General features: G+C 44.4%; 1 protein-coding gene across 1 annotated transcript in view; it reads left to right on the top strand.

Annotated features, from left to right (window-relative positions):
- Positions 1 to 15190, top strand: part of LOC126484704 (YLP motif-containing protein 1-like) — a 138308-nt gene extending 123118 nt beyond the window's left edge. The window contains exon 3 of the mRNA XM_050108300.1: positions 14919 to 15190. Coding sequence (XP_049964257.1) covers positions 14919 to 15190 — 272 coding nt within the window. The remainder of the gene's footprint in view (positions 1 to 14918) is intronic.
- Positions 15191 to 16854: the final 1664 nt, after the last annotated feature.

Raw genomic sequence — 16854 nt, 5'->3', positions numbered from 1 at the left:
CTGGGGTTGCAGGCACATCACGGTACACATTCTCCTTTAACATACCCCACAGAAAGAAGTCCAGAGGTGTAACATCAGGAGAACGGGCTGGCCAATTTATGCGTCCTCCACGTCCTATGAAACGCCCGTCGAACATCCTGTCAAGGGTCAGCCTAGTGTTAATTGCGGAATGTGCAGGTGCACCATCATGCTGATACCACATACATCGACGCGTTTCAAGTGGGACATTTTCGAGCAACGTTGGCAGATCATTCTGTAGAAACGCGATGTATGTTGCAGCTTTTTGGCCCCCTGCAATGAAGTGAGGACCAATGAGGTGGTCGCCAATGATTCCGCACCATACATTTACAGTCCACGGTCGCTGTCGCTCTACCTGTCTGAGCCAGTGAGGATCGTCCACGGACCAGTAATGCATGTTCCGTAGATTCATAGCCCCGTGGTTTGTGAAATCCGCTTCATCGGTAAACAGGTAGAACTGCAACGCATTCTCTGTTAATGCCCATTGACAGAATTGCACTCGATGATTAATGTCATCACCATGTAATTGCTGATGTAGCGACACATGAAAAGGGTGAAAGCGGTGACGATGCAGTATGCGCATGACACTACTTTGACTCAGTCCACCGGCTCTCGCAACGTCCCGTGTACTCACGTGTGGGTTCATGGCAACAGCAGCTAAAACACCAACTGCACCCGCTTCTCCTGTGACTGGCCTGTTACGGACCCGTTTGCGTGCTACGACCATACCTGTTGCGTACAGTTGGCGGTAGATGTTTTGCAATGTGCGGCACTTTGGATGCTCTCTGTCCGGGCACCGTTCTGCATACACCCTGCAGGCTTCAGCTGCAATTCGTCGACACTCGCCATAGATGAGTATCATCTCCGCCTTTTCAGAGTTCGAATACACCATGGTCACAGTTCCTACAACACTACACTATCACAGACGTCTGGTAACACGGTGTACTACAGTTGGTCTGCGTGCGGAGACGAATGCAGAATAACAATAGCAGCAAGCGCTACATGCGGACACTGCGACAGCTAGACCAAACCACAACAGTGCACTACAGACACACTCGTAAACACGGTCGTCATCGTAAACATGTCCCTGCAGATGCTGCTCGCCGACCGTGGCCCGTGTTTGTTACAACACGCAACTGAACGTCGGAGGTTTCAAGCGTCAACTTTAGGTTACAATATCTCCTGATGTAATTAACATTTTACAATGCAACAAACGGCACTGATTACGTATTTGTTTATATGTTCAGATGTTCTAACAAAACTAACGTGGTTCCATTTAAAAAAACGTAGGTTTGTGTTAAAAAACATACTTCCGTGCATTTTTGTATAGTTTGTATTAAACAATTACACTAGCCCCTCTACTCGCGTTCGGTCTGTGGAATCGGTTCGTCAGTATTTGATGTGGTTTACGAAATATATCCAGCGGTAACGTTAGGTGACTCACCCTGTATATTGACACATCCTAGATTATTCTGGTTTGCCTGACGAAAAGAGTCACTCAGACATATTTTTTCTCACGTTTTACTTTCCTCGGTTTCAGAAGCAGTCAACATTGCCGAAAATTGCGATGTTTCCGATTTATAAGCTAAAATCTTGGTATTTTCCATTTTTGCCCCATTTCTGCGCAGAAATTTTTCGTGAATCTTTGAACATTCGGATTCAGCACCCTCAAAAACATCGCAAACTTATCTAAACGATTTCTACAAAACTTTCTGCAATTTTGCCTTTTTGAGCACCATTTTACTAGACTATGGACCCTACATCCGATATCCCACTGTGCATTTACTGTTATACTCAGATGACATGCTACTTATCTAAATATAGCTAATCTTTTCTAATTTCTTGTTTAACAGCACAGTGGCGTTCAAAAAAAGAAGTACGGTATTAACAAAGAGGTGAAGTACTTGTGAAGTCACAGTACCCAGAGAGACCTACCCAGGGGGAACGTTTTTAGCTCTTGGCGGACCTGGATACAGACGTACTTCACATTTTCGAGACTGCGACGGTTCACAGGTGCCTATAGGCTACTTTTTACACGAGAGGTGCCATCACCGGCGGCTTGTCTTGTGATTCTTTTTATATATGGTACACACCTCTCCCGACAGACAACGCCCCGCTTTGAGTCTTGTGACTGATTGTTTCTGGAATGGAAGTGGTTACTCCCTGGCGCTTATGTCTAGCACAAAATAAAGGCAGAAACCTATACACTGGATACAGCCTATTTAAAAAGTTCGTGATCTCAAAGCAGCGTGATACGTTCTTTATCGAGCAATGAAAATCATTTCGGATAAGCACTTCAACTATTTTAAAATTTCCACAAACTGCCTCCAAGGGCAGTACATTCAGATTTTTAAATGGAAGCCACAAAGGTGCAGTGTGGCATACTGCCACGAGATGAACTGTCATTTATTGTGAAGTGCGAATAAGATTTGATAGTGGCAGCAAGATGTCCTCCGAACTACGTTTCTACGTTCTAGCAAACATTAAGCAAATTATTGCTACAAAAATGAAACGCTTATTTTTATTACTAGCAGACTAACTGTCATTGCATAAACATTTATTTCTTCGAGTCTTCTTCCCCTCTTTCACTGTCCATCTCTTCCTCCCTCTGTCTCTTTCTATCTCTTCCTTCCCTTCTCTCTTTCAATCTCCTCTTACCACCTTTCTTTCTATCTCCTGTTACCTATCCATCACCACGTCCTCTTCCATTCTCTCTCTCTGCCCCTAACTCCCCTCTCTGCCTATCCCTTCTTACCCCTTCTCGCTGTCCATATATACATTGCGTCTCCTTCTCCCCCTGTCTCTTGGTTCATCTTCCCCATCTCTTCTCTGTGTCTCTCCCTCCCGCATTTCTATCTACTCGTAACCTAATATAAGTCCATCTATTGCTTGCTCTCTATCCACCTCCTGTCCATTGCCTTCTCCCCATTTCTGTCCGTATCTCCTTCTCTCCTCTTTCTCTGCCCATCTACTCCTTCCACCTCTCTCTTAACTTCTCCTTCCTCTTTCTGTTAATCCTCTTCTCCCCTCTCTCACTAAACAAATCCTCCTCCACATTGCACTGTCCATTTTCTGCCTCTTCCTTTCCATCTATTTGTGCTAAAAATCTCTATCCATCTCATTCTGTCACCAATGTGCTTGTCCACTTCAACTCACTTCTCTCTATCTGACATTTCCCCATTGCTTTCCTTTGCCCATTTCCTTTTACCCCTATCTCTCTGTCCATCGCCTCCTCCCCCTTCTTCCATTCGTCTCTTCCACGTTATTCCAGTTTCTATCCATGTTCTCTTATTCCCATGTCTCAGTTCGTCTCCTCCTCCCACACTATTTGTCCATCTCCTTCTCCATCCTCTCCTCGTCCTCCGCCTCTACCTCTCTCTGTCCATACCCTCATCCTCCCTCATTCTGTTCTCCTTCTTTCCTCTCTGTCTCTCTCCACTTCTACGTAAACTGTCTCTCTGTCCATTACCTCATTCCACCCCCCTATTGCCCAGCAATTATAATCAACGTCTATACACTCTGTAATACGTTCTGACATCACCTGTACAACATGCCAGGTATGCAGGGCAGCCTAGATGTCACTTGTTACTAATTATTTTTACCCATCCCCTTCCTTATTGAAGGTAGGTTGTTCTTGTCCCCATAGTAATATTCTTCAGACCATAAGTAATATTTGTACCAAATTTGGTTGAAATTGATCTTGTGGTTTAGGGGGAATGTGAAACATACTCACACAGACATGCTCACACACACACACACACACACACACACACACACACGCACACACACTTACATAACCAGCAGGCATACACACATAAACACACACACATATATGGCACGAATCCTCCATGAGTGTGTCAGTATCCCATCTCACCCCTGATGTAATTTTTCTCTGTATTTCATCATCAGTTCTGTGCCAGGGTCTGATTGTATTTCTCTACCTGCAAATAGCGCGTCATTATCTACAAGTTTCCCCACACCCGAAGTACCCATACAACATACCCCACCCTAAATCCGCTGGATAGTAGACACTGAACGAGTCTGGCAGATCATTGCGCGTGATTTCAGGAAATATCATACGCTGTGCAGCGTTGTTAATCCTGACTGTAGTGTGAGAGTGCAGTATAAAAACTACACTGGGCTTCAGAATTTCTATTATATATAAGAGTTCCTTGTATTCCTCCACTCTAGAATTTCCCCACCCACAAAAGCGTGTCTATGGACAATGTAACAAATTCCGGGGTGTGTTACATCTTGGGTGATAGCCACTTTAGTTATGTGGTTTTAACTGATATCCACTACTGCGTAAATATTTTATGCACTTCATTTGAGGTACAATGTAATGCATGCAAGTGTCAAGACACGTTAATTACACTCCGTTATGATACCATTTTCCTATAAAGTACTGTAGAAATTACTATCTCTTTGAATACAGTGCGATGGGGCTCCTGCGGAATCTATAAAAACCTCGAAATCTTGAGAAGACAGTTGCTCATTAAACACTGATATTCTTTTCGTATAACATGGTTTCCACAGGTACACAAAAAAGCAGGACAGGATAGGGACTTATGTGTGATTCCAATCTTTTCAAATCTATTAATTATCGTAATGAATACTGAAACGATAAATCATCCGTCATGGAAAAGTGGTATAATATTGTGAGATGTGGAAGGTTCAAGTTTTTAAAAAAAGCCATTTCATAAAATTTTGTTTGAGAGGCATTCGTAAAATGCACTCAAAGAAAGAATATTGGAGGCGATAATAACATTTGCTGTTAATGTAAGTTTCGGTGCCTTACAATATGGTAGGATAGCGCGGTGGAAATAAATGCTTCCGAATTTTTAGGTGAAAACTCTTCAAACTTTTTGGCTCTGAGCACTATAGGACTTAACATCTGAGGTCATTAGTCCCCTAGAACTTAGAACTATTTAAGCCTAACTAATCTAAGGACATCACGCACATCCATGCCCAAGACAGGATTCGAAACTGCAACCGTAGCGTTCACACGGTTCGAGACTGAAGCGCCTAGAAACGCTCGGTCACAGCGGCCGGCTTTCAAGATTTTTAATTGAAACACATCTTTATTCATGTCTACACTGATCAGCCAGAACATTATGACCACTGACCTACTATCGGAATATTCCCATCCAGGCGATAGCAACCTCACCTGGTGACCAAAAGCTGCTAGTCAGACACACCCATTGTATGTGATACGAGTGAGCATGCTGTCTGTGTGTAGAATGGGAGAGGCCAGCGATCTGTCTGAGTTCTACCGTGAGCAAACTGTAATGACTCGGAGACTGGGCACAAGCATTACGGGAACTGCACGACTTGTTAGGGGTTTGAGAAATACTGTGGTGAGTGTCTTCAACATGTGGCGAAACCAAGGTGGATCCACGTCAAGACGTCATGGTGTTGGGCGGCCATCCCGCACCACAGATGTCGGACGTCGTAGGCTGGGCAGACTGGTAAAACAGGACAGGCAGCGAACTGTGACGGAACTAAGATCAGTCTTCAATGCTGGATAGAGAACAAATGTGTCTGAACACACAGTGTATCGAACACTACTAATGATGGGCCCCCGCAGCCGACGAGCCATGAATGTGCCAATGTCAACACCATGACACTGCAAAAATGACCAAAATGGGCATGCAACCATAAGCACTGGATGTTGGCGCAGTGGCAGAGCGTTTCATGGTCTGATGAATCCCGATACCTTCTTCAACATGCCGATATGAGGGAGCGAATCGGCCGTCTTCCAGGGGAATAACTCCTTGAGACCCGTACTATGGAACGGAGACAATGTGGTGGCGGCTCCATTATGCTGTCTGGAACATTTACGTAGGCATCCACGGATCCAGTGGAGCTCGTGCAAGGCAGTATGACAGCCAAGGAGTTTCGTGCTCTGTTTGCAGACCACGTACAACCCTTCATGACGATCATATTACCCGACGCTTGTGGAATTTTTCAGCAAGATAATGCGCCATGTCACATGGCGAGGAGTGTGATGCAATGGTTCGAGGAACACAGTGCCGGGTTCCAGTTGATGTGCTGGAACCCCAGCTCGTCAGATCTAAACCTGATTGAAAACATCTGGGATGTAGTTTAACATGGTGTCAGAGCTCATCGCCCTCTCCCCTGAATTTACAGTAATTAGGTGACTTGTGTGGACAGCGTTGTGCCAAGTCCCTTCAACGACCTACCAACTACCTTGCCATGATGGTTTGCCGCTGTTATCTGTGTCAAAGTCGGACATATCAGCTGTTAGGTATGTTGTCATAATGTTGTGGCTGATCAGTGTTGACAATTGGAGCCGTTTGCAGCTAGAGAACTCCAAATTGTATGGTGTAACGTTGTGGTGTGTAACAAAACTAAGTCGATGCGTGAGAAACGGTCTGCTGTAATCGAGTTTTGAATTCGAAGAGCTCGTCCACACGTGGCGCACCCTTTCGTTCAGCCTGACAATGTCAGACCTCACATAAGCGCTGTGACAACTGCTGCATTCACTGCTCATCACTCCACCCCCCAATAGAGCCCCATCGGGTTTTATCTGTTTGCAAACCTTGAAGAACGCCTTCGAGGACTTCACTTTGATAGTGATGAAGCAGTGCAAACAGAGGTGGTGATGTGGCCCCATCGACGAAGTCAAACACTCTTACAGTAACGGAATCACCAAACTGGTGTGAGAATGTTGAGAAAATACGTAGATATGAAGAACAAAGATGTACATTGTTAACTACGTTTTTGTTATTTAAAACAGCTCTAAGAGCTTTCACACAAAAATTCTGATATATTACTTTTTACCTCACCGGCAGCAAACGTGTTTGGCAACCCTGTACCCGTCGCTAATATATGTTGCCTGAATATATTCCGATCTGGAAGGAGTAATACACGCTCAGATATTCCTAATCATAACCTCGATCAATCGGATTTATCGATCTATAGAAATAATTCTTCATACTTTTAAAAAGCTCCATAAATGGAAGAAATAACGTGCATTTTGATACACTAGGTAACACTGGCCCACAGTAAATTTAGTGCAGGATCCAAAGTACACGGTCTTGAAAAATTTCTTTTCGCTGAACATGAATGTCACAATTAAAGCTGTCTCCTAGCTCAGGGTTACAAGTAAGTGGATAATTTAAGTTTACAGAGTATTGCTATTGTAATCAGTACAGTATGTAAGTTACCAGAACTTACTCAACTTGCATTCCGCTTGTGGGTGATGTCTGGATCATCTGTCTGTAGGATTCAGGAGAACGCAAAGCCGTAGTCCACCGTCCTGTGTACCGCTTTTCCATGACAGAAATGTCCTGGTGGAACCGCTCGTCATGCTAATCAGTGAATGCACAACAATTTTCTGGGAATACATCGAAGAGGGAGAAAAGGAAGTGCATCTTCAGGATCATGTTGCAGGCAGAGTTCGTCCATAAGACGTTCCCTGTAATTTTTGTCTCTCCGGTTTCCAAAAAACAATAGTCACTTTACGAAATCAGTGCCACGTACGTAGCTGACCAGGGTTAGTGTGGAATCAAACTGTTTGTCCCCTAACAGCTGGCATATCTATAGACCAGTGAATACCACCATGCGATCTTCTGTGTGTTGACTGGTGGAAAGTTCTTACACAAATACTAAAATGCACAGCCATAACAAATGCTGTCGTGAGCCCCACTTCAGTTGTGGGAGAACAATTTTGTTCGGATTAACTAAAGGTTCAGCGGCAACATATTTTGACCCAGGCACCAGAGCTGTTCTTGGAGGTCATTCCCTCTGTGTAGTGGTTTTCTGTCGCTCTAATGTCGCAATCACACAGATAGCAGCGGTACGTAATGTAACCCCTTTGAAAACCGAACAGCATCACAATGACTTTGAACTCTCCAAATTCCAGTCATTCATGATCGTTGATATCAACACAGTTTACAAAGGATTTTCACATGGTATGCTGTTCTTTAGCTAATGCATCATGTACGACAAGGATGAATAGCCTCTCATTACTATTGTGTAACGGCAATAGCTTCAGGCTTGTTTTTCAACCATCTACTAAAAGTCAACTAGTTTGGTTTATACACGCATCAAAAATAGTTTTGCATCACCTCAGTTCCGAGAGTTACGGAACCTGTACAGAAAATTGCAATAGAGATCAACATAAACATCATTCCCGCCATTTTTATTGCATGAAAACCACACATTGCATGTTGTATCAGACCTTCAGACGTGGTGGTCCAGATTGCTGTGCACACCGGTACTTCTGATACCCAGTAGCATGTCCTCTTGCACTGACGCATACCTGTATTCATCGTGGCATACTATCCACAAGTTCATCAAGGCACTACTGGTCCAGATTGTCCCACTCGTCAACGGCGATTCGGCGTAGATCCCTCAGAGTGGTTGGTGGTCACGTCGTCCGTAAACAGCCCTTTGCAATCTATGCTAGGCATGTTCGATAGGCTTCATGTCTGCAGAACACGCAATGTCGTTATCATGAAGGAAGTCATTCACAAGATGTGCACGGTGGGGGGCACGAATTGTAGTCCATGAAAGTGAATGCCTAGCCAATATGCTGCAGATATTGTTGCACCATCGGTTGGAGGATGGCCGTTATGGTGCCTTCCATGATCACCAGCGGCGTACGTCGGTCCCACATAAGGCCACAACAAAACAACAGGGAATCTCCACCCTGCTGCACTCGCTGGGCAGTGTTGCTAAGGCGTCCAGCCTGACCGGGTTGCCTCCAATCACGTCTCTGACGATTGCCTGGCTGAAGGCATAAGCGACACTCATCGGTGAAGAGAACGTGACGCCAGTCCTGAGCGGTGCATTCGGCATGTTGTTGGGCCTATGTGTACCGCGCTGCATGGTGCGTTGGCTGCAAAGATGGACCTCGACATGGACGTCTGGAGTGAAATTGCGCATCATGCAACATATTGCACAGTTTGAGTCGTAACACGACGTCCTGCGGCTGCAGGAAAAGCATTATTCAACATGGTGGCTTTGCTGTCAGGGTTCCTCCGAGCCATAATCCGTAGGCAGCTGTCATCCACTGCAGTAGTAGCCCTTGGGCGGCCTGAGAGAGGCATGTCATCGACAGTTCCTGTCTCTGTAATTGCTCCATGTACGAACAACATTGAGACTCCTGGACACTCCCTTTGTTCAAAGCCCTTCCTGGCACAAAGCAACAATGTGGATGCAATCGAACACGCTATTGACCGTCGAGGCATGATTGATCTGCAGACAACACGTGCCGTGTGCCTCCTTCCTGGTGGAATGACTGTAACCGATCGGCTGTCGGACTCCTTCCGTCTAATAAGCGCTGCTCATACATGGTTATTTACAGCTTTGGGCTGGTTTATTGACATCTACGAACAGTCAAAGGGATTGTGTCTGTGATACAGTGTCCACACTTAACGTCTATCTTCAGGAGTTCTGGGAACTGGGGTGATGAAAATTTGTTTTTATTTGTTTGTATAATGTTCAGTCTACGTATTTTCAGCTTTGGTTGCAATCGAAAACGTACATCACTAGGCGTGGTACAGGTAACTGAAGCAGTACTTATCTGAGTCCATTGTAAAACTAAATTTAATGTTTCTTATGTGTTTTCACCAATTTGTACTTGTTTTTTTTAAAAAACATTAGGTAAATAAAAACTGATAAAACTGGTAAAAAAACTAAACTTCCTTTTAACTTCTAGTTGTTGGTTTGTACAGAAGTACAAGTGTTAATGAATGTACAAAAACACTTTTTTTAGTTCTTTGAGGGTTTACGCTTCTACATTTGAAATTTCATGTGCATTATTACTCAACAGTCTTCACCTAAGTGTGTGGTAGACGATCAATGCAGCCACTTTTAGTATATCTGTCGATTCTCACTCTCCAATAACAAATGATAAAAAGGAACAACTAAATCTTTCCGTGCAACCTCTGATTTCTCTTATTTTATTATTGTGTAAATTTCTCCTTATACAGTGTGCTTCAGCTGCCCCTACTGCTGTCATTTTATGCATCCCGCAAAGCTATATCTTGCCTTCAGAAATAGCGCGCGAGATTTTCATATACTCTCGCTTTCTAAACGCAATCTGTTACTGGACAGGACGAAGGGAATTTAGTGTAATTAAACTTTTTACCGGGATACGTTTTCGACAGAGGCCGAAATTTAAAGTTATTCAAGAAAAACGTACAAAAATGACATTCAAACACGCCCCCACTTCCACGTCGGTCATGATTTCTACTATGTTGTGCATGGCAGTCCCTCCTACAACTGTATAAAAATTTGCGACTGCACGAATTATTTCTCACGGTCGACCGTTTTAGATTTCCATTCATCTGCCTTTTTACGCCCCCGACGTAGTCGAGCACTTCACAAATTGTGTGAATTTTATTTAAAAATTTTGTGAATTTTAACAGCGTACAATAAGAAGTTACATCGTTATATTCGTCCATCCTTCTGACTACGATACTGCTGTGCTCGTAAGAGTTAAGTTTGGATCGAATAGCCAACGTAATTAGCTTAAGCGTAACGTTTAAAAAGTCGTTTTTCTTTCATTACCCTGACTAGCACGTTTAAATTAATAATGTTAACGAAATATCCACCTGGCATAATAACGCAAACAGTAGACACCAGAACACAGATCGAATATCAGGAATATTTCGTATAGTGGGAATTATATGTACAGCGTTAGCAGGGAATGCCACAAACAAAATACGAGGAATCATGTCTCGTAAGGGGTGAGCGTGGGATAGGTCATTTGAAGGTCACTTGTACGTTTTTCTTAACTCGAAAACGGTGGCCCCCAATGAAAAAGTATCTTAGTGCAAAATTTAACTACATTTTATTTCCTACAAAAACGGTCGTATTCATTTTTTCTGTAGGGATTATAGTTTTCGGTAGCGAACGAGAGAATATGAAGATCTTGTGCGTGAATTTTGAAGATCAGTTGTATCATTGCGCGTTGCATAATCGAGAGTTGTAGGGCCAGCTGATTAACCTGTTTAGGTGGGAATGAACAAATTACTTTGGCATTCGGAGGAAAATTATAAGGACTGATATCTCGTCAAGTTTACACCGCAATGAAAAGCTTGCCACCCAACTGCGTTATCTCTTGCCCATTTCTCGGTAGTTAGAAACTGCTGCACTGGCTGTTTAGGATCCCACAATGTTCAGCAAAACGACAGAAGAGAAGAGGACAAGCACAGTGTGTACAGTCTCTTTAGTTGATTTACTGCATCTTGTAACTGTTCTAGTAATAAGAGGCATGCTTTGGTACGTTTTCTCCTCAATATTTTTTGCATTATGGTTTCGGAGTCACTTGTTTGTAATTGTAATCTCCACTTATTTAGTTGAACATACAACCATTAAATTTACACTGATGAGCCAAAACATTATTATGCGTATGAGGGATCCGACAGTTTGTTGGTAGGATTGTGGAGATATGTAGCGTTAGATGTCCATGCACGGGCCATGTAATTTGCGGAAATAACGGGCCGCTGATTTGCGTTCGCGGTAATGGCGCCCGATAGGGATCCAAGTGAATTCCATAGGATTTACATCAGGTGACTTTGGACACCGAGACATCGACGAAAGTTCACTGTAATGTCCCTCAAACCACTGTAACATGATTCTGGGTGCGAGACGTGGACAATTATACTGCTAAAAGATGATATTACCATCGGAGACGACATCACGCATGAAGGGATGCAAGTGGTTCACAGTTGTCAGCTTGTCTTCAAGTACTACCACAGGTCCCACGCAAAAGCAGGAGAATGTCTCCCATAGCATAATATTGTTCCCAGCAGCCTGCGTCCGTGGTGCGCTGTGTGTTTAGAGCCGCCGGTCACCTCGATGATGGCGTTTGTGGAGACGACCATCGACCTAATCTAGCAAAAATGTGATTCACACGAAGAGGCGACAAGTTTCCATTGAACGGCCCTCGACTCTCAATGGTCCCGTGCGCACTGCAATCGTAACCGACGATGTCGTCGGGTCAATTTGTGAACAGATATGGGTGGTCTGCAGTGGAGATCCATTTTCAACAGTATACGATGAACGGCGTGCTCCAAAACACTTGTGCGTGCACCATTACAGTACCCTTACGGCAGAAACGCAACAGATCACGGTCTATCCTACTTTACAGAGCAGACAAGCCCCCGAACCTCACGTTCTATGAAGAATCGTGGACGTCCAACCGTTTAGCGCCTAGTGATAGTTTCACTCTCCTTCTACCTCTTTCCGCAGATGCTCACGACTATAGGACATCAACATTCCATCACATTCGACGTTTTCGAGATACTCCGCCACAGGCTCTGCGTAATGATAATCTGCCCTTTGTCAAAGTCCTTTGTCTCCATTGATTTTCCCATGTGCAGCTGCAGCGGGGTGGTTTTTTAATGTTTTTGCGCGTAATGTTTGATCACTGTCTCTCGTCGTACTGTGCACTACAAAAGTTCTACCTACCTCAGTACGGTGTCTGATCACCAGCCCGCTTCTCTGCATACGTAGGTACTGTTCAGACAGCGTTAAAAGCAGCGTTGTAGAAAAACATCGTCAATACTTACGTCTGCAAAGTCCACATAAACTGTGGTAGCAAGCTATCCTGTAATATCTTATTACAATTTTCCGGTGGAGGGCGATTGCTTCATCTCTTTTGAAAAATGGAAAGATTCTGCAATGAGTTCTTTTATTTCTTTAGGGTCAAAATAAACACTTGGCATCAGCCCGTATTTAATGAATGAATAATATCACTGTCTTCAGCGCACAGTTCATACAACCCAGTACACACACAAGGCAGCCAGAAATGTACTTAAGTCCGACCCGAATTACTACTCAATTTACGGTTATTACTCTGCTGCAATATATGAGCTTCACATTAAGTCCTTCTCGGTGGATTCCTAAAAAAGAAACTGCTCGCCAGATATTCCATAGACGAATATAAAGCATGCCACGTGGAGTTTTACTAAATTTTACAAAGGCCGAAAGTTCACACCCATTTCTCTTTATAACAAAACACTTCACAAAGCTCAAATCTTCACAATCTGTCCGTAAATGCAATTGTTCTCATGGGAATACAATCTGAACACGAGAAACGAGTAACTTCTTCACTTTACTCATAACGTAGACGGACACATCCTACACGACCTGCACGTCCGCTAGTTAGCCAGCGACTCTCCCACTGCCGTTCCTTCCAGGTTCTGTAACTACTTGCAGTGCGCGGGATATGCTTAACTATGATTGGTTGTTCAAAATGACCAGCCAATCAAAACTATCCTTCGAGTTCTTTCCCGCGCTATAACTGTCTTACTCTAATCAACACTCACAGATGCATTTACATCACTTCATCATGCAAATATTAATAAAATGTTTAACAAAACCAAACGAAAAGAAAACTAATCTTGAAATAACTTTAGAAAACTGTTATTATTTTGGCTGCCTTATTACAAAAGCAAGTACCCTTGGACATACGTCATCAGCACGGTGGGCAAATTACATTTTTCATTGCAACTTGCTTGCTTAACACTTTCCCATTACATAGTTACGTAATGTTTAACATGACATAATATGGAATTTTTTCTTATGTCCCACGTACACACTCTCATTCATTCTCATTTATTCACACTACAACACATTAAATAAATACTGATCTTTCCTGAATTTTATATTACCAAAATGAAAAATAGTTGACGTTTTTAATTATGAAAAATTAAACTAATTGACTTAACATTTTGTGAACTTCAGTAATGATTCCAAATGATATTAAAAGACAAACTGTTATGACTCCTAACTGACTTTAATCTTACAAGTGTCCGTTTGGAGGTGTTTTAGGTAATTTTCTCTAACTCAGAAAGTATGCCAGCTAGAAAGCTAAGATTTTTACACAATCTTCTTTTAACTAAATTGAGTAATATTTAATATAGTTTATTTAGATTCATAGGGGCCTGAATATTCTGTCGGTCGAATTGATACAGGTACCGCTTCCCACGGCTAGGCTAGCGACAGGTGCGAATGAGTCACACTAAGATAGAAGCGGCTGTTTCTATGACCGCCAACGGCTCCAAAGCTACGAGCCGTACTGCAAAGTAGTGCAGCAAATGCTATTGCGTATTGACTCGTGATGTTACACAGCCGCTCGCATCTCGTGGTCGTGCGGTAGCGTTCTCACTTCCCACACCCGGGCTCCCGGGTTCGATTCCCGGCGGGGTCAGGGATTTTCTCTGCCTCGTGATGGCTGGGTGTTGTGTGATGTCCTTAGGTTAGTTAGGTTTAAGTAGTTCTAAGCTCTAGGGGACTGATGACCATAGATGTTAAGTCCCATAGTGCTCAGAGCCATTTGAACCATTTTTTTTTTTTTTTTGTTACACAGCCAATAATTTTGCTAGGGTGAACGCCAGTAAATGTTTGCTCCACTTACTTACTTGTGCTACGGCGTCATGTGCCCGCAATGCTACCAGACAGCTTTCAAAATCGCCGAGGGCAGAGGTCATAATGTATAGGCTGATCAGTGTAAGTTACTTATTATGTAACCGAAATCATTTAACTACCCGCGGATTTTGGGCTTAGTGCCTGATTTCGAGGCAGAGTCTCATTGTGGAAACTGCCAAATGTGCGTCACATCGGCGTTAAGTTCTGAGCATCAGAAAACCGTCCCCTTAATTCGACTCTTTCTTAATACTTCCTAGATCATCCACCCTTCCGTTAAATCTGACTCTGAATTATTACAACTTTTGCTGAAGTACTTTGTGTTTTTAATTATTTACGGTCGAATCTGCTTCACTGGAAGTTCTGTCGCTTGCCAAAGAGTTGTCGGTGATAGTTTCTCTCGCATTAAAGTTGCCGTCCGGCGCCGAATGAGCTTCCAGTGGGGACTGATGTATAGCTTGTTGGTGCATCGCTCTGCAGGTGTTTCTCCGCAGTTGGAGCCATCGAGGCGGCAAACTCGCGGCGGGAGTGTTGCGAAGCTAGCGCGGTGGAGCGTACGAGGAACACGGAAATTAGTTCCGGCATCTGCTGTGTCGGCGTTTTATATCCCCGCCCCCCTGCGCTGCCGGCGCTGCCTTTGTTGTCGCGGTACTGGCCACCGTGCCCAGCTCGCAGAAGTGGCGGCCGCCGCGCTCGTAAAAACGTGCGAGCGCCGCCGCAAGCACCCATTGTCTCGAGCCGGACGGACTCTGCGCGCGCCGCTTAATTGCCCCTGGCGAGACTCAACTGTTCAACTGAGGCAGCGGAGGCTGGCGCTCCACACTGGTACACAGCGAAATCTTCAGCTGTTTAACGCCTGATCACTGTCGCTCGCTTTCAGAAGCAGAACTGAACTTATTTTTGGTTTGAATTTGATGTACAAGGTGAGGCAAATACAAGTGGCCCGGGAACAGAGTTCCAGGGTACAAGGAACCACAGCAAAGCAAAGGAAATGCACTACTAACTGGAATGTAGCAGATGTGAAAACGACCACCATTCATCTCTTGGCACTCTTGGGCCCTGGTCAGCAATTCGCTGAAGGCGGATCGCAGCTGGTGTCCTGGAATTGCTGCAGTCTCATCCAAATTGTTCTGCTTCATTTCTTGGAGACTTCTTAGGTTGTTTCGATACACCGCAGATTTGAGGGCTCCCCACGCAAAGTAATCGCACGCTGACAGATCAGGTGACCTGGGTGGTCAGCTAGGGCCGCAATCAGACTGACCTCTGCTAACAGTTCTGTCAGGCGTGAATATTGCGTAAATGCGATCCAAGATTCGGCTAGCTGTATAGGCAGATGTTCCATCCTGCTGGAAGTAACTGTAGGTATTTGCCTCCTCCGTTAATGCTGCCACAAATGGTTTCAAAATGTACGCCATGTAACGCGCCAAGTCAGCGTCTGACGAAAGAAGATGGAACCAATAATGCGACACCAAACCCCAACGTTCTGATGAAGCAATAGTATTTCGCGGAGGCTATACGAATTCCCTGCTGTTCAAAACCCACGATTCTGTGAGATTACATTACCATTCAGATGAAACCAGGCTTCGTCAGACAAGAAAATGAAATGTCGTGTGGCGAGGGCCTCCGGGAGGGGAGACCCGATCGCCTGGTGCAAGTCTTTTAAGGTGACGCCACTTCGGCGACACGCGCGTCGATGAGGATGATGAAGACGACACAAACACCAAGTCCCAGACCATAGAAAAATCCCCACTCCAGACTGAAATCGAACCCGGACCCGAAAGCATGACAAGCAGGCGCGCTGTCCACTCAGCTACGGTGGCGAAGTTTGTCAAACATAAAGAACAGATCCATATCAAAGATTCATCGTTATCGCAGTGAACAGCCATGCACAAAACTGGAGACGATGAGGAGCATATACTGCTTTTAATCGCATGAATGACGGACACTCGGTAGGGATGCATGTGCAAGTCCAGGTGGAGTATTCGCCCGCATGATCGACGTGATATGCTGGTCTCATGGGAGAGGTGCCGAGTTGATTTGGTAGGACTCTGAAGCATTTTGTGGCGAACTGCAGTCACATTTCCTGGTCTGCAGGCACGTTTCGGAATGTTTTCTGACTTCGTCGAAAAACATCCTGTGTAACGCATTTTCGGGCTGAGCTGTTGCGTGGCACTCTTTGCTGACACTTTGACACAATTTCTCAGCAACAACTGACCACACTGTTTCCATGACTTTGTTGTCACGTAACATTCCACAACAAACACTCGCTGCTCCTCTGTGAGTACCATCGCCTTTTTTTTTCGCTGCTCCACTCACACTGACATAGCCCGCACTACGCTCTGAACCGGTGTGAATCAGGTGGCTGACGTACACGTGGTGTGCGAGTCACGGGGTCAGGCATACACTCATGTCCAATCGTGTCCACTCGAC

Source organism: Schistocerca serialis, chromosome 6 (assembly GCF_023864345.2).
Source record: "Schistocerca serialis cubense isolate TAMUIC-IGC-003099 chromosome 6, iqSchSeri2.2, whole genome shotgun sequence".
Classification (NCBI taxonomy): Eukaryota; Metazoa; Arthropoda; class Insecta; order Orthoptera; family Acrididae; genus Schistocerca; species Schistocerca serialis.
Note: the sequence above shows the minus strand (reverse complement) of the source record. Positions and strands in the feature narration are given on the sequence as shown.